The sequence below is a fragment of the Spermophilus citellus genome (genome assembly GCF_964194105.1).
Source record: "Spermophilus citellus genome assembly, chromosome: 3".
NCBI classification, from domain to species: Eukaryota; Metazoa; Chordata; class Mammalia; order Rodentia; family Sciuridae; genus Spermophilus; species Spermophilus citellus.
In genome coordinates, this window is record NC_138184.1 from 226,946,453 (window position 1) to 226,968,407 (window position 21,955).

Consider the following 21,955-nt stretch of genomic DNA (forward strand, 5'->3'; position numbering starts at 1 on the left):
GAAAAAAAAAATGTCTTCTTCCCTGCTGAAGACATAAGCAGCCCTAGCATGGGACTTGGACTCTCTGCATCCTTGGCTTAGCCTCGCACCCAGATCAGTACCAGTGCCATTAGTTGCTTCAACCTAATTGAAGGTAGCATTCGAAAAAATAAAGCACCTGCCCCCATTTCTTACAAGCTCCTTTTTATTGTCCTGAGTGCTATAACCTTATGTCAAATAGACAAAACTCTAGTTTAGAATACAAGTAATCAACACTTGGTATACCATGAGGTCATCCTCCTTGGATATTGTTGACCAATCCAAACTCAGAAACGACAAAAGTAAAAATAACTGTATGGGTGGGTGGGGGGGGTGTCTCAGGAATTGCAATTCAGAGACACACATTTGCAGAGCTCTGGATCAGCTCCCAAAGGAGGGCAGCAAAAGCAGGAGTTTTTCTAGGCTATGGATGTTGAAAAGGAGCAGGGCTGATGTGGCCCAGGGAAGATAAAGGAAAGAACATGTACACAGAACAGAAACATCCATAAAGCAAGAGTTCCACAACCTTTGGAAATGCATCCGGACTGTCCAGACAAAAGTAACTGTCCAGTTGCTCTGGTTGGTCCAGGCAAAGGGTGGAGGTGACCAAGGTTCACGTCCCAGGCAGCAGTCAGAATCCCCGGTAGGTCCTCCCAGAAGCCTCTCAGCCTGTTTTGAAAAGCTCTTTTAATACTGTTCTGCTTTGATTTCCACAGTAGCAAAGGGAAGGCCTCTGCCTGACATCTATCACCAGATCCTCCTGCTCCCCAGCCCCACACTCAGCCCTAGGCCCACAGTCAAAGATAGCTGTAGTCCTGCTGGTTTCCTGAGACGAGACCCTTCTCCAGGGGAAAAGCTTATCACCTGGTTCTGGGGGAAAGAGAGGAGTTACTTATACTCCAAGATGATCAGATTCCAAATGATGGGTGGCATTGCGAGTTTGAGTGGGTGTGTAACCAGAGAGGACAGGGACTGGATTCTCCCAAAGGGAGAAAGAGAAAGAGCACAGGTTGGCAAAGTTGCTGGCTGCCATAGGGAGGAACCTGGGTAGAAGTGTGCATGGGAACATAGAGGTCTGCAGATTTTTCTCACTGGAGCAAAGAATCCAACAGAACCAGTTGGAATTTTTGCATAGATGAACCAAATTCGGCTGGTTAGAGGAAGCCAGGACTAAAGTCAAGGTCACTTTATTGACTTTTGTTTCCATTCTCTCCCCAAAGGCATTGGCATTTTGGCATTGCTTACCGATTTCTTTGGTCTTTTCCTAAGAGTAAGAATTATTTGAGAATTTAATGTTCAGCGAACGCCTATTAGCACCTATTACACATCGGGTAGTGTCGTGGAACACGGTGTCAAAAGAAAATTAGGATAATTTAACTGAGAGATCTTAATTTTGCTATTCTAGAATTGGGCAACACTTTGTCCCACAGAATTCGAGTAAGTGTTCCAGTGGGCTGAGCCGAGGGGACCGGTTCTACAGAGAAGGACTGAAAAAGTGGAAGCAAAGAAAAACAGCGGGCGTCATTTCAAAGTCACTTGACTTATAAGACAGGGGAGGGGGAGAGACCAATAAGAAAATAACTGATGGCTAACATCCAGTTTCTTTGGGTCACTCTTTGCCTGGTTAGGGATGTGAAGACTGAAGCAGGGGACCCCACCACCATGCCGGTTGAAATGGGCCTCTCAGGAACCCTGCCCGGTGCCTCGCTCTTGCTTTCTGGGAAAGCCAGGCGAGGACTTGGTTTTGGTTTGAGGGTGTGGAACTTTAGCAGGAGAGACTCCATTCTGACTCTGGGGGCCCAGTGCTGGTGCTAGTCCCAAACAGTGGTCTCCATAATTTCTATTTAAGGGTGGCGTAAAATACCAGGAAATCATTCTCTCATAGTTTTGAGGCCAGAAGTTGAGACGAAGGTGTCAGCAGGGCTGTGCCCTCCCTCTGAGGTCTGGGCAGAACCCTTCCTGGCCACTCTCAGCTGCGGGTGTGTGGCAGTCCTTGGTGTCCAGGCCTGGTAGGCACAGCCCTCCTGTCTGTCTCCATCGTCACGTGACATCTGCCTGTGTGTCCCTTCAGGTGAGAAGACGAGCCTGAGGTCCTGCTGCCCAAAGCCAGCAACCCTCAAAAAGGCTTGGGGTGTATTGTAGTTTGAATCGGGAATGTCCCCAGCTGGGGCGCTACTGGGACCCAGTGGTGGCAGCTTTAGGAAGGGGGAGGGGCTGGTAGGAGGTCTGTAGGTCACTGGGGAGTGCCCTGATCTCTTTCTTTCTCCATCCCTCCCTCTCTCTGTCCCTTCCTGCTCCCCAGCTGCCATGAGCTGAGCCATTTCCTCAGGCCTGTGCTCACATCACGACATGCTGCCTTACCACAGGCTCAAAAGCAATGGGCCAACCTACCATGGACTGAAATCTCCAAAACTTTAAGCCTAATGAACCTTCTCTCTTTTTAAGTTGATTGTCTCAAATATTGTGTTATAGCAACAGAAAGCTAACTAACAGTTTCAGGAGTTCCAGGCTGAAGTGGAGGCCCTCGACGTCACACCACACTGCCATGACTCCATTCAGGACTCTCAGGTGTCTGCCAGAGTGCTGTGAGTGCAAGATGAGCAACAGTCTCTTCCCTCACAGGTTAGTCGGGAAGACACCAGAAATGTTCAGTTGGTTTTGCAGTCAGTCGGCAGCGATCGTGGAAATTATAATGTCTGAACCCACATTACACCAGGCCTCTCCCAGGGTTTCCCCTCAAGACAGTTTTATCCCACAGCCAGCCCTCTTGGAATTGTTCTGTGGTTCCCCTCTTGTGGGTTTGTAAGAACTACAACGCTCCTGAAGAGATCTCCAAGACTTCACCTCCACAACCATCACCTCACAGATGACAGTACGGCAGTGACTTTGGTGGCAATAGTCTAGTGGAGTGGAGGGGATGGGACAGGATGTGAATGGTTTCAGGAGTAGTTACGGAGCATTTTAGGCTATTCTGGGGTAACAAATTGTCCCCCAAGCCTCAGGGGCCCAATATAACAGATGTTGTGCAGATTATGCAGACACAACTCGTTAGGTAAATGAGCGTGCTGTGGCCTGGCATCTTGTGGCTCTGCCTTGTGCTCCACTTAACAGGTCACCCACAGAAAAAGAGCCCCCCTGGGCCACAGCCCTTTGCCCAGATGTAGCAGCATGGCCCACCGAACTGCAAAGAGCAGTCCCCCTGCGGCCAGGACTGAGCAACGAGGGGACCCCGAGTCAAGGAAGGGTGTTCTGAAGATGCTCGTGCAAAAGATCCGGAAGAGGCGAAACTGGTGATCGGGAATTCAAGACAAACGGAGAACTGACCTCAGCCCCTGAGAAAGAGGAGAGGACGGGATGCCAAGCAGGAGGAGGGGCTACAGCAGGGCCCTCCTCGTCCAGCAGAGGGAACTCTGCGAGCATGGTCGTGGGGTTTGTGGTGGGGACTGAGAAGCTCTCCTCATCTGAGAGCTTCCGCATGCCCAGCAACTAGCTGAGAACAGGGCAGGAGAAACAGGAGGCTGGCGCTGGAGGCCAGAGAACGAGGGGAGGTTGGCTGGGTGACTCCCACCTACGCCGGTGTGGAAGTCACTACTCTAGCAGCCTTCTGTTTGGGGTCCCTCACTTCCGACCCTCTTGGCCCCACCCAGCCTCCTGCTGGCTGCCAAGGAGATGACTGGGTCTAGCACGGGGTGTTATCCTCTTGTCCCTCTGGTGTCCTGCCCTGAGAGCTCCCCTTAGTGCTGGCAAGTCCCCAGCTCAGAAGCCTGGGGGAGCTGGCAGTCCTTCGTCCAGGAGAAAGAAGAGCTGGTGGCACGTCCCCCTCCTCTGTGGACGATCCCCACAGGCACTGACACGCTTCTCATGTGTCTCGCTTGGCCACAGCAGCTCAATGACACAGCCATCTTGGCTGTACCCCATCCTGCTGCCTTCCTCTTGTCCCTCAATGACATAATTTCATTTTTCTCTATGGCCGAGGAGGATTCTCTTTGTCCTCACCGTCGATGGACACCCAGGCTGTTCTGCTGTGAACTGGGCTGCTATACACATGGGTGTTTCTGTATCACTTACCTGTGGAGGGAGGTGACCCTAATTCTTCAGGATAGACACCAGGAGTGGTGGAGCTGGGCTATCTGGTGTTCCCAGGTCTGATCTTTGGGGGGATTCCGTCCTGATTTCCATAGTGGTTGTACTAGTTTACAATCCCACCAAGAGCGGAGGTGTTCCTTTTCTTCTCTTCAGCACTTACTACTATTTGTATTCTTGATAACTGCCATTCTGACCGGTGTGAGGTGAAATCTCAGTGTAGCTGTGATTTGCATTTCCCTAATGCTAATGATAGTGAGCATTTTTTATATATTTGTGGCCATTTGTATTTCTTCTTTGGAGAAGAATCTGTTCAGTTCATTTGCCCATTTATTAGTTGGGTTATTCGACTTTTATCAAAAAGGTTTTTTTTTTGTTTTTTTTTTTTTTAAGAGTGAGAGAGAGGGAGAGAGAGAGAGAATTTTAATGTTTATTTTTTTTAGTATTTGGCGGACACAACATCTTTGTTGGTATGTGGTGCTGAGGATCAAACCCGGGCCGCACGCATGCCAGGCGAGCGCGCTACCGCTTGAGCTACATCCCCAGCCCTCAAAAAGGTTTTTGAGCTCTGTATATATTCTAGATATCGATCCTCTGACAGAAGAGTAGCTAGCAAAGATTTTCTCCCATTCTGTAGGTTCTCTCTTCACGTTCCTAACTGTTTGCTTTGCTGTGCAGGAGCTTTTGGATTTAATACCATCTCATTTATTATCTCTCAGCATTATTACCTGAGCTTTAGAGGTCCTGCTGTGAAAGTCCTTGCCCATGCCTGTATGCTGGAGTGTTGACCCTGTGTTTTCTTCTAGGAGTTGTACAGTCTCTGGTCTAATTCCTAGGTTTTTTGATCCATTTTGAGTTGATTTTGTGCAGGGTGGGAGATAAAGCTCGTCTCACTCTACAGTATAGAGAACCAGTTGTCCCAGCACCATTTGTTAAAAAGTTGTCTTTTCTCTAATGTATGTTTTTGGCAACTTTGTCAACAATCAGATAAGTGTAGATGTGAGGATTTGTCTCTATGTCTTCTATTCTGTACCATTGGTCTATGTGTTTTATGCTAGTACCATGCAGTTTTTGTTACTATAGCTCTCTGGAACATAATTTGAAGTCAGGTATTGTGATGCCTTCAATATTGCTTTTGGCTTAGAATTGTTTTGGCTATTCTGGGTCTTTTATTCTTCCAGATGAATTTTAGGACTGTTTTTCCTAATTCTGTGAAGAATGTAATTGGTATTTTGATGGGAACTGCACTGATTCTGAATATTATTTTTGGTAGTATAGCCACTTTAACAATATTCTGTCTATCCATGAACGTAGGAGGTTTTTCTATCTTCTTTTGTCTTCTTCTATTTATTTCTCCAGTGTTCTATAGTTTTCATTACAGAGGTCTTTCATCTCCTTGGTTAGATTTATTCCTTGAGTTTTATTTATTTTCTGTCTATTGCGAATAGACTTGTTTTGCCAATTTCTTTTCAGGAGATTTATTGTTGGTACATAGGAAAGCTCCTGATTTTTGTATGTTTATTTTGTAAACTGCTACTTTGCCAAATTTGTTTATTAGCTCTAGAAATCTTTCAGTAGAGGTTTGTTTGTTTGTTTGTTTTTGGATCTTCTAGGTATGGGATCATATTATCTGCAGACAGTGATAATTTTTTTTTTTAAATATTTATTTTTCAATTTTCGGCAGACACAACATCTTTGTTGGTATGTGGTGCTGAGGATCGAACCCGGGCCGCACGCATGCCAGGCGAGCGCGCTACCGCTTGAGCCACATCCCCAGCCCAGACAGTGATAATTTGATTTCTTCCTTTCCATTTTTTATCCCTTTTATTTTCTTCTCTTCCTTAATTGCTCTCCTAGAGATTTCTAGCACTATATTAAATAGGAGCGAACTTCCTTGTCTTGTCCCAGATTTTGAAGGAAATTTTCAGTGTAGTACTCAGGTAGTGCTTTCAGTGTTTCCCCATTTACTGTGAGGTTGGCTTTAGATTTTTCATGTACAGCCTTTATGATGTTCAGGTAGGTTCCTTCTATCCCTAGTTTCTTCAGTGTTTTTATCATGAATGGGTGCTGAATTTTGTTGAAGGCTTCCTCTGCATCTACTGAGATGATCATGTGATTTTGTCCTTAATTCTATTTATGTGACAAATTACATTTATTGATTTTTTAAAAATATTTTGTTTTAGTTGTAGATGGACACAATACCTTTATTTTATTTGCTTATTTTTATTGGTGCCAGAGATCAAACCCAGTGCCTCAGGCATGCTAGGCAAGTGCTCTACCACTGAGCCACAACCCCAGTCCCCATTTATTGATTTGTTTATATTAAACCATCCATGCATCTCTGGAATAACCAACTTGGTCGTGGGGTACAATCTTCTTAATATGTTGTCGAGCACAATTTGCTAAGATTTCGTCAAATATTTTTGCATCTAATTCATCAGGCACATTGGGGTTTACATAAGTATGCAATGGTCCAGCTGAGAAATGAACCAATAAGATATATCTATTAAAAACGTACTGTCAGTTGTTGGTCTGCACACATGGTGGGGGCCAGCTAGGCAATCCACATGCCACAGGCAGCCCAAGGAAAGGCAGTTAATAAATCATTTCCCTCTCTCTTGGGAAAAATCTTGGAAATAAAAACCTTGTGATGCAGCTACTTTGGAAAACAGTCTGGAAATTATTCAAAAAATTAAGGATAGAGTTACCATACACAGTTTCACTCCCAGGTAGGTATTCAGGAGAACTGAAAGCTCATGTCCACACAAAAACCTCTGTATGAATATTCAGGGCAGCACCATTCATAATAGTAAAAAAGTAGAAATGACATAAAATGTTTACCAGTTGATGAATAGTTAAACAAAATGTAGCATTTCTGGGGCTGTGTCTGTGGCTCAGCGGTAGAGCACTCGCCTAGCATGTGTGACACACTGGGTTTGAGTCTCAGCACTGCATATAAATAAATTAACAAAATAAGCCACAATCCCAACCCCAAGTTGTGTTGACTTTTTTTCTCCTTAACTTTGTCAGACATGACAGCACCACTGAAGCAGGTAGACCTTCAGTGAACAGTTCCCGATGCCTCTTCTAGATCAGGCATACACAGAACATTCTGGCACTTGAGAGGCTCAGCCCTGGCCCCTCTCTGTACCTAGTGCCACCCCAGGCCCTCAAAGGTCTGATATCACTCCAGATGGATTTGCCGTTTCTTGACGTCATATAAACAGCATCGTGCACGCCTGGGTCTTGCTTCTAACCCTGGACCTTTTGTCTGAGGTGCATCCGAGTTGCTGTAGTTCAGGATTCTTCGTTGCTGTTTGCATTCCATTATACTAATATGCCACAATTTATCCATTCTACTATCAATGACACTTCAGTTGTTTCCTGTTTGAGTCTATTGTGAATAAAAACCTACACTTTCCTTCTTTCTTTTTTTACTTCTTTTTATTTCCTCAGTGCTGGAGATCCATCCCAGGGCTTGGTATGTGCTCTACCCCTGAGTGACATTCCCCGCAAAGACACACCTTTCCCTACAGCCTGACTGAAGGAGGCTCATGAGTGGGGGCCTGGAAGTCCCTGCCCATCCTGCCTGCCCCAGGAAAAAATAGAAGAGCCCTGGCCACCCCCTTCCTCTAGCAAACCTGAAGCAGACCACTGGGTCAGCCTCCTCAGGAAGCATAAATCCACTCAGACTCATAAGGGACAAAGTTTCACAAGCATTTGGCTGAACTCAGGTACGAAAATCTAAATGTAGAGTAATATATTGGAAAGTAAAAAACTAAAAGGCAGTCAGATAACCCTTTAGCTTGTCTCAAAGTTTCGTGAGGTATTCTGAAAGCTTGTATCTTTCTTGAGTTTATTTCAGAAAAGCTAAACAGGAGGCCTAATCTAGAGAAGGGTTTGGCCTTGACCCTCACGAGGCTCTCCCTGTTTCTCCAGTGGAGGTACCAGGGCTGCCAGTCTCTCTGGAAGCCTCCTTTGACCTCGTGAACTCCTGGACTCCACCTGCTAGTTGGAGCTCATGGGGAGGGGCCTCTGGGAGGTGGCCATGCCCTGTGATGTCACCAGGCTTTGTGAGGTGACCTAATGCTGCATTTTAAGCACCAGTGTATGGCCGGGACCACCTAGGATAATCCAGCACTCTACAATCTGCCATCCAGAAAGTTCCACCTTTCAGTCCAGACCCCCAGCCTCCCACCTGATTTTGCCTATGACTCCACTTGGCAAATCCAACACTGTCAAAGCAGAGGATGCAGGGAGTGTGACCTCAATGGTAGGTGGAGGGAGCTGGTGTGCTAAGAAAGGGGAGGACCAAGATGGGGGGGAGTCCCCCTTCCAGGGAACCCTGACATTATCCTAATGCTGAGGAATCGGGAAGAAGATGACTTCAAATCTCCAAAAGGGCAGCATGCACCCAGGCTAGTTGTGCCACCCTAGGGGGAGGAATGGGAGTGGGCATGACTTTAGTCCTTGAAGAACAGCCGGCCTTCTCTCTATACTCCTCGGGGATCTTAACGTGTCTATCAAATGGATGTGTTATTATTTAAAATATTCAGTCAGGGGAAAAAGCCTTTAACGTATCAGAGAGGTGTAGCCCTTACGTGGAGATCAGTGTTAACATTGTCCCAGGAAGGCCAGGAGTTAAAAAATACTAATCATCTACTTAAAGATCAGTCATGGCCTTATTTAAAGCAAGGTCATCTTTTCCTAACTCTAAAATCTCACATTTCAAAACAAACTCAATGTCTATAAATCCAGATTCCCCACGTGTGAATCTGTGCCTGTGTGTATGTGTGTGCACACGCGCACATGTCGATGGTAATTAATTGCCTTCTTTTTTTCTTTACGGGATTCTTTTAGGTAGTTCCTGATTCTCTTTAGTGTACTTAATTTTTTTTTTTAAAGAAAGAGTGAGAGAGAGAGAGAATTTTTTAATGTTTATTTTTTAGTTTTTCGGCGGACACAACATCTTTGTTTGTATGTGGTACTGAGGATCGAACCCAGGACGCATGCATGCCAGACAAGCGCGTTACCGCTTGAGCCACATCCCCAGCCCTCTTTAGTGTACCTAAAACCTTATTTGTTGTACATATAAATCATTGTTGAAATATGTTTTGAAAATCAATTCTGTGTCTTTCTATCATGTAAATTCAGCATATTTTAGTGAAGAAAATAACTGAACATGATTTTCTTGTGAAGTTAATCAAAAAAACCAATCACAGACCTCTTAGACCTATCCCTTGGTATGAGTGGTGGAGGGTGGGTTGGGAGGAGAAATGAACATTCCAGAGAACAGGGTGAGCTCTGCTTTATGAGAATGGAACACGAGGATTGATCTTGGTAAAATAAGAAAACCAGAGAGGGACTGTTTCCACAAGTGTTTGCCCCTTAAGAGAAATCCCTCCAAGTTTTCTTAAAAATTAGAATCCTTGAGAACATGGACTTGTTTTTCTGTAATAATCTGAGCCTATAAATACACTAACTCTGACTGTAAGATCTGGTTACGTATCTTGTCTGTTTTGTCATTTGGGTTTTGGAGAACGTTAACACAGAATTCTCTCAAAATGTATACATTTAATAGGAATGTGGAAATAATATAAATTAAGACAGCATCCTTCCTTTTTCAGTTTTTGGTTGATTTATTGATTTGTTTGATTCATTGATGGTTCTGAGGCTAGAGCCCCAGGCCTCACCGCAGCTAAGTAAGTGCCCTCTCCCTGAGCTCTACCTCCAGCTCTCTGTGTTTTAATCCACCATTTCCCTGGGTTAGAATTTTCCTCATCTGTTATACATTTGATATTCTTTCTTTGCATAATCAAATATTTCATTTGTAAAGTATTATTCATTCAGCCAAAGAATGTTTATTGTGAATCCAGTATCTCTGCCAAGTGTTAACCCTGTGTCCTGGGAGAACACTCCTGTACTGAGAAGCACTCTCTATTCTAACCTTAGACTCTCCCACCTTGATGCAGCCTCCTCAGGGACTCAGCCCCCACAGGTGCCCCTACCCCTGCTGGTTGGCCATAACTGATCTACAGCCCCTGGATATGAGTTCTCCTCCCTCTCTTAGCAGCCCAGCACTTCCCAGCTGGGGTATGTTGTGACCCTAGGTACTGATCTGGTGGTCAGAAGGTGGGAATGTTTGCCCAGCACAGGAACGTGATAGGTAGAACACACTAATTTTTTTTTTCTGCAAACAAGCAGAAGTTTAATGCCCACCAGTAGATAAATGGATAAACAAATAGAGACACATTCGTACCGTGAGACACCACATAGCACTTAACAAGAAGTGACCTAGATGTATACAGATCCACAAGGAGAATTCTCAAAACCATGATGTAAAGGGAAATTGCTGAATGACAGGTGCTCAGCCCAACACTACTTGAATATATTTTTAAAACACATAGAACAATTCCACATGCTTAGTGGATCCATGTGCATGCACTGAATATAAAAACAATATTTGTACTGAAAGTATAAAAACATTGTTATGAAACAAACTCACCAACTTCAGGGAGGGAAGATGGGAAGGAAATTCTAAAGTGATAGAGAAGGCACTTAAACTGAACTTGTAGTTTGTTGGGTTCTTGAGACATGGGGTCTTGGGTTCAACCAAACTTCATCACAGAGGGCTGTTCAGAGAATCTAGGCAGAAGCTACAAGTCCACTTTAGGCCTAGGCTAGGAAGTCAACAGAATCATTCTGGCTGTTTTCTGTTGGCCAACGTGGGTCTGTTAAGTTGTCCCAGCTGGCCTTAAACCTGTGATCCTCCTGCCTCAGCCTTCTAAGTAGCTTAGATCACAGGCATGTACCACACACCCAGTGAACCAATAGGATTTGGGGTTTGGGTTTTTGTTTGTTTGTTTGTTTGTTTTTGGTACTGGGAATTGAACCCAGAGTTGCTTTCCCACTGAGCTACAACCTCAGATCTTTTTGATCTTTTTTTTTTTTTTAGACATAGTTTCACTAAATTGCAGAGTTTGGCCTCAAATTTGCAAACCTTCTGCCTCAGCCTCCCAAGTTGCTGGGATTACAGACGTGCACCACCACACCCAGTTGAGCCTGTAATATTTTACTTCATAAAAGTAATCTGAATCAAATAGGAAGGAAAATTGTAACATTTCTTAAACCAGGTGGTGGATAAATGAGTTGATAAATAATTCACTGTATTTTTCTATATTTTTAAAATGTTTCACTTTTTAAAAAAATTGAGTGAAAAAAATTATTTCAAAAATCAGTTAGCTGTTTATGTAAATGTATTCTGCCAAATATAAAGTCTCACACACAAACACACACACACACAAAGTTTCATTGAACTGAACATGATACAAACTTATCAGGATGTGGCTGTCATCCTGAGCTCCACCCTCAACCAGTTGTACAAGCTAAAAGGTAAAAGAGGGAGTATGGTAGGGTATTACAGAGAACTCGGGAATCAAACAGCCTTAGGTTGGAGGGTAGACTATAGGTAAAGAAGGATACAAAAATTCCTCCTGTCCTCATAGGCTTTGCCATATGATGTTGCAGAACTTCCCATCAGCAGTGAAGTCTAGTCATTTACCCATAGATCCAGACTGGCTGGTGACTGGAGTTGGCCAATAGAATACAGCCAAAATGATTCTGTTGACTTCCCAGCCTAGGCCCCAGGAGGACTTGTAGTTTCTGCCTTGACTGTCTGAAGAGCCCTGTGTGTTGAAGTTTGGTCTAACCCAAAGATTGGCAGAATATGGCCCAGAGGCCAAATCTGGCCCACCACTTGTTTGTTTAAATAAAGTTTTATTGGAATATAGCCACGCCCTTTTGTTTAAGTAGTGGAAGAAGTTGGTGTCAAAACTGGGGTTGTGGCTCAGTGGTAGAGGGCTTGCCTGGCATGCGTGAGGCACTGAATTGGATCCTCAGCACCACATAAAAATAAATAAATACAGGTATTGTGTCTAAAAATAAATAAATAAAAATACTCCAGATTCCTCACCCTTTGGGAGAGATAACTTTGAGATATACATCCTCCCCTGTCCTGAGAGTCTTCCTGCCTGGTGACACTGGCCTCCCACTGGCTTGCTATGGCACCCTTTATTAGCAGCCTCGCCTTCCCAACCCACATACGTTTCACTTGAACCCTTGTCATGGGACCTGGCCGCACAAGAACCAAGAAGCCACGTAGCTTCATACAAGTGTCTCTCTCTGAACCTTAGTCTTCCTACCCATAAAATGGGCCCGAGGAGAGCTCCTGCACCAAAAAGGCGGACAGCAACTGACTGGAGGTAGGGCCAGGCCCACTCTTGCTGGTGGTTAGGTGCCTTCATCTACACACTAAATTTGTATATGTCGTTTGCATGCATTTTTTACACACTGGTGCGTCTGTAAACAGTGGCTCTGCTTCTTGTGTTTTCCAAATTCACATCAAATTCTGCTTGCACATTATGGTTTTTAGGTTTCACAATATTAGTACATGTAGTTTCAGTCGATTTATTCCATCACCGAATGAATAGCCTCACTTTGTCACTTCTATTGAGAAAGACCTAAATTGTATCTCATTTTAAACCACTACCCACATTACTTCAATTAGCATTCTTGTACATGTCTCATGATGGACAGCTTCTTTACCTTATGTAGATATCTTCAACTTAACCAGATATTGCCAAAAGAGTCATGCAAATCTGAAGTCCCTTTGGGAGTGGACCACAGTTCTCATTATCCATATTCTCTGTAGCATGTGACACTGCATGTCTTTACATTTTTGACTTTTTGACTGGTGACATATCAGATTTTTTACAGATGTACACTATCTTTCCAAGATGGGTTGGGCATAGATAAGAGATGAGTGAGGTATTTTTCACATTATTTCACTCAGGAGTAGGGGCTGAGGACTTTAAATATGTGCTGTATCTGAATGTTAAATAATCATGTAAACATCTGTTTTAAGATTTTTTTTGCTAATTAGAAAAACAATATGCTTTATGTATATGATAAGGACTGATATCAAAACGGTTATGTTTTAAAACACTGGAAAGTGGATTTAACTAAAGTAGATGAAATCATTAAAATATCTAACACTGTTTCTCTTAAATTTTCTGATTTAGGAAATTGAAGAGCGGACATTCAAAAATGCTAGGTTTACACTGAGAAATATCTTAATCCAGTGTTTGTTCTGTGCGATCCTGTTGTTTGGGATCTGGATACCTCCGTTATTCATATATTTCCACCATCACCGTGAGAGCTACCAGAATAATACCCAGGAGTCTGAATCACTCTTGTCCCTTGAAAAATATGGGCATCAACAAATCCTCCACAACCCAGGACAAACACCAAGACCCCAGGTAGTCACTAACCCTTCCGACAAAGAGGAGCCTAAAAGCCCCAGACTACTTTCTCTAAAAGGTAAGTATTTTGATTTTTTTTCTGTTAGGCCTTTAAGGGAGAAATACACCACACATCTAACATGTGGGTCCAGGGGGAAGACAGCAGGTTAGAGGACGGCATGCCCCCAGGTGTTCCTCTGCTCAGATCCAAGTAGCAGTACTGCTCCTCGATGAGGTGGTGACTGAGGGAATTCACTGTCATTCAACACTGGACAGTAAAGTAATCACAGACACAGAAATTCAGAAGCTCTAAACACAAAACAAGAAACAATATGATAGAGACACACCGACTTGGCTGATGTTGGTAGCACTGTCCCTGCCAGTCCACTGCAGGGAGCACAGGAGGAGAACCTGTGGAGTAGAACCTGACCCAGAGATGGTGGGGCAGGTTGAGGATTGAAACTGGTCAGAATCTCAGCCTGCCAGCCCGGTCAGGGTGGGAACCAACTGCAGGTGGCCGCAGGGCAGCATGCAGAGGTGAGAGACCAGGAGCTTATAACAGGCGTCTCCACAGTGGTTGGCAGCTTGGTGAGAAACACAGAGAAGTCAGATTTAACAAGCCCCGGTCCCATACCTGTTGTGGAGTTCAGACCCGTGTGGCTGAAACAGGTGCAGGGAGGATTGTGCCTGTGGTGACTGAGGCTGGGAAACTGAGGGGAGAGAGGCCCGAGTCCCCTTTGTTGCTGGTCACCCACAGCTTGGAAGAGGCCAGAAACTGGTCAGAAGGCACTTCTGCACTCCAGGTCTGACTCTGGGAAACTCACACCCATGATGGTGGAGTATGTAAGACCTGCAGAGAATTAGATTTCCTGCTCTTAGAATGGGTTGGGGAGGTTCCTGAGATCCAGACATCCAGCAGAGATGAGCATCTACTCAGCAACACGGCATGTATGTTTAACCTCAGATCCTTCCAACAAAGTTCCTAAGACAGCCGGAACCAAGCCCCAGCCACTGGAGCTTCCCATTTAGATCTCCCCATCAGGCCCACTCTGGGGCTAGACTATCCAGACAAAACTCCGATTTTCAGTCCTCCTCAGTCTATCCTATCTTACGCTGTGAGCTAGGAAGCTGGAAGGTATTACCACCAGCTTTGGTTCAGACCCCAATGGCTGGCAGCTTGGTGAGAAACACAAAGAAGTCGGGTTTAACAAGCCCTGGTCTGTGGTCCAATGGGTACACAGCCCCAAAAAGAAATGCAAAGAATGGCCCAAGAGTGTAAGAAATAAATATCCATCCCTGCCACCACTTTAAAACACCATAATCCCTTCACTTTTTATTAAATTTCCCCCCTTTTTTTAAAAAAAAGAATATATTTAAAAAAAATTTTTCCATTCTGTGTGTGTAGGTTCTGGTCATGCTGATAGATTCAAGGATACAGATGTTTTCATATAATTTTTCTTTCATTTTAATTGCTTTTTATTCACCCATTTGTGATGTAGCCTGTTTTGAATTTGAAGGGTAGATTTTATATGGGGTTCTTGGGTTTGTGGGTTTTTTTTTTTTTTTTGGTGGTGCTGGGGATTGAACCCAGGTCCTTGTGCATGCAAGGCAAGCACTCTACCAACTGAGCTACATCCCAGCCCTGTATCTTTGTTTTTGTTTCTCTTAATCACTCCTTCTTCTTTAAGGAGAAAATACACCACAAATCTGACATGTGGGTAGATTGTCAAATTTCCTTGTTCCTTCTTCCCCTCTCTTTTTTCCTCTTAGACTTTTATTTATTTATTACTCCTCCTTCTCTATGGTTGTCATCTGCTACCTCTCTCCTGCACCCCCTCTTCACTTACCTTCCTACTTCATTCCACCTAAGGAAATGTAATTATGCTACCTTTTAGAACAATTTGTTTGATATAATTCCTACTCCCCACCATCAGTGTTGGTGTGGTTATTAACACAGTGGATGATGTAGTTGACAATTGCTGTTTAATATTAGATCTGATTCACAATTGTTTATTGTTGGTGCTGATGTTAAATGCTGACCCCACCATTTCTCTTTTTATGGCAACTAGTCTTACAGATTTCATAGTAGACAATGGACATTTATCTTAATCCATCTCAATAGGTGTGCTAGTCCAAGACCTCTGAGAACATGAGGAAACAGGCAAACAAGTCTTCCCCCAGCTTTACAATCCCCCAACAAAGTAACCCATAGATAGGGAAATGGATGAAATTCCAGAGAATTGCTATAAAAATTATGTTAATAAAATGTTCAGTGAGCTAAAACAAGATCTAAGGAATGAATTAAGAGAGCAAATACAGAAACTGAAAGACAATTTCAATAAAGAAACCAATCAGAATTCCTGAATGAAAGACTACTGAATGAAGTTTAAAATGCACTTAAAATTGTCAACAAAGATTGTATTATATAGCAAATAGAACTTCAGACCTTGAAGACAGTGTATATAAACTTGACTACTCAGTATGAAATAAAGAAAAAAATAAAAGACCACAATCAGAATATACAAGAACTCTGGGACAACATCAGGAGACCAAATCTAAGAGTCATTGAGATATATGGGAACATGGAGTCAAGGGAACATATGGATATAATGACCAAAGGCATTAAGAAGCTTTTCAGTGAAACAACAGCAGAAAATTTTCCTAACCTTAGAAATGAGATGGACATGCACATACAGGATGTATATAGAACCTCAAATAGACAAGATTTAAAAAAAAAAAAAAAAAGGTCTCTAAGACATATCATAATTAAAAAGCCAGGGTTTCCGGCAACTGCAACCTGGTGGTAGGGCTCGAATGCGGTGGGCTTTGGGGACCCGACTCCCGGTGACTTGGTTTCAGACCGGCCTTTCCGGCAAAGAATTGGCCGCATGGCGAGCCAGATCACTAGGCAATGCTGAGCTGACGTGGATCTGGGGCGAACAGTCTGGGCCTCTCAGAACACACACTGAGACCGGATCGGCTGAATTCAAGCTCCCGTTCGCCTGCTGTGACTCAGCACTAATCCATCCGGCTGAAACAACTGGTCAGCCCTTCTCATCCTACGGAGGTAAATGCCTACCGAGCCTTCATAGGTAGTGGCCACAGGTTTGAAACGGGGCTTGGGAGAGAAAGTAAGGACCCACCCGTTGCATTGGTTGCCCGGCAAAGGGAAACGAACTGTCGCCATTTGCAAGAGATACCACCATGGCAGAGAACTGACGTCATCAGACTGCGGCGGAGGAGATAACTTCATTGAAACCTGCGGCTACAGGTGTGTAATTCCCTAGCCTTCCCTCTCCACACATCGGGGAAACCTTAAGGGCCCCTCCCAGCTCTCCCGTGAGCACGATAGCCAGACCAAGGGAATCAGAGGTGGTGCGGGACCTACGGCGCGGAACTACCGCTCCCACCAGTGCTGACAGCTGAGGTCTCTTGCACCAGCTACCGGAGGCGTGGCTACCAGAGGGCAAGTAAAATTCACTGAGGATTCTCAGCCCTAAGCTCTACAAACTTAGGGTCTGAGGGAATAGCAAACTGGAAGAGTGTGCCCAGTCGTTCATGAAAACAGGGCTCCCGGGAGCAGCAGACCTGGTGTGTAGCCAGTATTGTGGTGAGCGGCACCCGTGAGAGGGGCCTGGCTAGAGGAAATATGGGAAGTGACTAGACACAAGAGGAGGCCCTAGGCACTCAGGATTGGAGACTCGCCCAGTCTGGGAGGAGCTGCTGCACAGTGATTGGTTCCCGCATATTGACAGGAGAAACTTGGCCTGGTGGGCACAGCGCCACCTACTGGAAGAGAAGTTAATCAAACTCTAAGACTGCATTTATTTTTTTTTCTTTTTTTCTTTTCTCTTTTTTTTTGATTTGGGTTTTTCTTTCATTTTCATTTTTCTTGTTGTTTTTTTAAATTTTTTTACAATTTTTTAAAATTTTTTTTCTTCTAATTTTAATTTTAATTTTTTTATTATTTTTTAAAAAAATTTTTTTCTTTTATTTCCTATTTTTTTCTTCTTTTGTCTTTTCATTTCTTTTCAATTATCTTATCCCCCCTTCCTTGAATTCTACCTGCTTACTCTCATTCTCTTTAGTGACTTCTTCCCTTCCCTTCTAATACCTTTACTCCCAAGCATCTAATAAATTTATAGGAGTAAGCAGTAATTCATCAGTCAAACAGAACAAGAAGTAACATGAGCAGCTTCAAAAAGCAAGGAAGAAAAGGAGTACAAACAATGCAGGACAGCCTAAATATTCAGGAGGACCTAGAGTCATCAGAAAAATGGTCATATAAAGAACTCAAGGAACACCTTAGACAGATGGAATGGAACCTTAAAGAGGATACAAGACAGCAAATTCAAGCAGCGAAAGAACACATTGAGAATGAATTACATAAACAGATAAAAGAAGAAGTTAAGCATCTCTATCAGGAGATAGAGATTATAAAAAATAATCAAACAATAATTCTAGAAATGAAGGAAACGATAAACCAAATTAAAAACTCAATTGAGAGTATCACTAACAGAGTGGAGCAAGTAGAAGCCATAATGTCAGATAATGAAGACAAAATATATCATCTTGAAAAGAGTCTAGCCAACTCAGAAAGGCTGGTAAAAAATCACGAGAAAAACATCCAAGAGTTATGGGATAACATAAAAAAACCAAACTTATGAGTCATCGGGATAGAAGAAGGTACAGAGATTCAAACCAAGGGAATGAGTAACCTGCTGAATGAAATAATTACAGAAAACTTTCCAGAAATAAAAAAGGAAACAGATATACAAATTGAAGATGCATACAGGACACCGAGCACACAAAATCACAGTAGACCAACGCCAAGACACATTGTTATGAAGATATCCAATATACAGAACAAAGAGAAAATATTAAAAGCTACAAGAGAAAGGAGACAGATTACATTCAGGGGTAAACCAATAAGGTTAACAATGGATTTTTCATCACAGACACCGAAAGCAAGAAGGTCATGGAACAATGTATTTCAAACACTGAAAGACAATGGATGCCAACCAAGAATTCTGTATCCAGCAAAATTAAGCTTCAGGTATGACAATGAAATAAAAATCTTTCACGATAAACAAAAGTTAAAAGAATTTGCAGCCAGAAAACCAGCATTGCAAAGCATTTTGAGCAAAACACTACACGAGGAAGAAATGAAAAACAATAACCAAAACCATCAGTAGGAAGTGCCTCGGTAAAGACAGAGGGCGAGGGGAAAGATAATCATGGAGAAACAAACTAAATTTTTTAAAAAAAAGGATAAATAATCAAACATGGATGGAAGTACAAACCATATATCAATAGTAACTCTGAATTAGTTAATGGCTTAAACTTTCCAATAAAGCGACATAGGCTGGTATCATGGATTAAAAAAACAAATCCAACAATATGCTGCCTCCAGGAGACACATCTGATTGGAAAAGACATACACAGGCTGAAGGTGAAAGGATGGGAAAAAATATACCATGCACATGGTCCTCGTAAGCAAGCAGGGGTGGCCATCCTCATATCGAATAAAATCGACTTCAAGACTAAGTTAATCAAAAGGGATAAAGAAGGACATTATATACTGTTAAAAGGAACCATTCACCAACAAGACATAACAATTATCAATATTTATGCACCAAATAATGGTGCTGCGACATAAAACAAATTCTCCTCAAGTTCAAGAATCAAATAGACTACAACACAATAATTATGGGTGACTTCAACACACCTCTCTCACCATAGGACAGATCCTCCAAACAAAAGTTGAATAAAGAAACTATAGAACTCAATATCACAATCAATAACCTAGACTTAACTGACATATATAGAATATATCAACCATCATCAAATGGATATACTTTTTTCTCAGCAGCACATGGATCCTTCTCAAAAATAGACCATATATTATGCCATAGGGCAACCCTCAGTAAATATAAAGGGGTGGAGATAATACCTTGCATTTTATCTGATCATAATGGAATGAAACTGGAAATCAATGATAAAAGAAGGAAGGAAAAATCCTACATCACATGGAAAATGAACAATATGTTACTGAATGATCAATGGGTTACAGAAGACATAAAGGAGGAAATCAAAAAATTCTTAGAGATAAATGAAAATACAGACACAACATATCGGAATCTATGGGACACAATGAAAGCAGTTTTAAGAGGAAAATTCATCGCCTGGTGGTCATTCCTCAAAAAAAGAAAAAACCAACAAATAAATGAGCTCACACTTCATCTCAAAGCCCTAGAAAAGGAAGAGCAAAACAACAGCAAATGTAGCAGAAGGCAAGAAATAATTAAAATCAGAGTGGAAATCAATGAAATTGAAACAAAAGAAACTATTGAAAAAATTAACAAAACTAAAAGTTGGTTCTTCAAAAAAATAAATAAGATCGACAGACCTTTAGCCATGCTAATGAAGAGAAGAAGAGAGAGAACTCAAATTACTAACATACAGGATGAAAAAGGCAATATCACAACAGATGCTACAGAAATACAGAAGACAATTAGAAATTATTTTGAAAACCTATATTCCAATAAAATAGAAGATAGTGAAGACATCGATAAATTTCTTAAGTCATATGATTTGCCCAGACTGAGTCAGGAGGATACACACAATTTGAACAGACCAATATCAATGGATAAAATTGAAGAAGCCATCAAAAGACTACCAACCAAGAAAAGCCCAGGACCAGATGGGTATACAGCGGAGTTTTACAAAACCTTTAAAGAAGAATTAATACCAACATTTTTCAAGTTATTTCAGGAAATAGAAAAAGAGGGAGCTCTTCCAAATTCATTCTATGAGGCCAACATCACCCTGATTCCGAAACCAGACAAAGACACCTCAAAGAAAGAAAACTACAGACCAATATCTCTAATGAACATAGATGCAAAAATCCTCAATAAAATTCTGGTGAATCGAATACAAAAACACATCAAAAAAATTGTGCACCATGATCAAGTAGGATTCATCCCTGGGATGCAAGGATGGTTCAATATACGGAAATCAATAAATGTTATTCACCACATCAATAGACTTAAAGATAAGAACCATATGATCATCTCGATAGACGCAGAGAAAGCATTCGACAAAGTACAGCATCCCTTTATGTTCAAAACATTAGAAAAACTAGGGATAACAGGAACTTACCTTGACATTGTAAAAGCTATCTATGCTAAGCCTCAGGCTAGCATCATTCTGAATGGACAAAAGTTAAAGGCATTCCCTCTAAAATCTGGAACAAGACAGGGATGCCCTCTATCACCACTTCTATTCAATATAGTTCTCAAAACACTGGCCAGAGCAATTAGACAGATGAAAGAAATTAAAGGCATAAAAATAGGAAAAGAAGAACTTAAATTATCACTATTTGCAGATGACATGATTCTATACCTAGAAGACCCAAAAGGGTCTACAAAGAAACTACTAGAACTAATAAATGAATTCAGCAAAGTGGCAGGATATAAAATCAACACGCATAAATCAAAGGCATTTCTGTATGTCAGCGACAAAACTTCTGAAACGGAAATGAGGAAAAACACTCCATTCACAATATCCTCAAAAAAAATAAAATACTTGGGAATCAACCTAACAAAAGAGGTGAAAGATTTATACAATGAAAACTACAGAACCCTAAAGAGAGAAGTAGAAGAAGATCTTAGAAGATGGAAAAATATACCCTGTTCATGGATAGGCAGAACTGACATCATCAAAATGGCGACATTACCAAAAGTTCTCTATAGGTTTAATGCAATGCCAATCAAAATCCCAACAGCATTTCTTGTAGAAATAGATAAAGCAATCATGAAATTCATATGGAAAAATAAAAGACCCAGAATAGCAAAAGCAATTCTAAACAGGAAGTGTGAATCAGGCGGTATAGCGATACCAGATTTCAAACTATATTACAGAGCAATAGTGACAAAAACAGCATGGTACTGGTACCAAAACAGGCGGGTGGACCAATGGTATAGAATAGAGGACACAGAGACTAATCCACAAAGTTACAAGTATCTTATATTTGATAAAGTGGCTAAAAGCATGCAATGGAGGAAGGATAGCATCTTCAACAAATGGTGTTGGGAAAACTGGAAATCCATATGCAACAAAATGAAACTGAATCCCTTTCTCTTGCCATGCACAAAAGTTAACTCAAAATGGATCAAGGAGCTTGATATCAAATCAGAGACTCTGCGTCTGATAGAAGAAAAAGTTGGCTCCAATCTACATATTGTGGGGTCGGGCTCCAAATTCCTTAATAGGACACCCATAGCACAAGAGTTAATAACAAGAATCAACAAATGGGACTTAATTAAACTAAAAAGTTTTTTCTCAGCAAGAGAAACAATAAGAGAGGTATATAGGGAGCCTACATCCTGGGAACAAATTTTTACTCCTCACACTTCAGATAGAGCCCTAATATCCAGAGTATACAAAGAACTCAAAAAATTAGACAATAAGATAACAAATAACCCAATCAACAAATGGGCCAAGGACCTGAACAGACACTTCTCAGAGGAGGACATACAATCAATCAACAAGTA

At 42.2% G+C, this 21,955-nt stretch overlaps 1 protein-coding gene across 1 annotated transcript in view; it reads left to right on the top strand.

Moving 5' to 3' along the window:
* Positions 1-11,423: 11,423 nt before the first annotated feature.
* GALNTL5 (polypeptide N-acetylgalactosaminyltransferase like 5) overlaps positions 11,424-21,955 on the top strand; it is a gene marked incomplete at both ends in the record, with an annotated part of 40,525 nt that continues 29,993 nt past the window's right edge. Inside the window, one exon of the mRNA XM_081283347.1 lies at positions 11,424-11,493. Within this exon, the coding sequence (XP_081139473.1) occupies positions 11,424-11,493 (70 nt within the window). The remainder of the gene's footprint in view (positions 11,494-21,955) is intronic.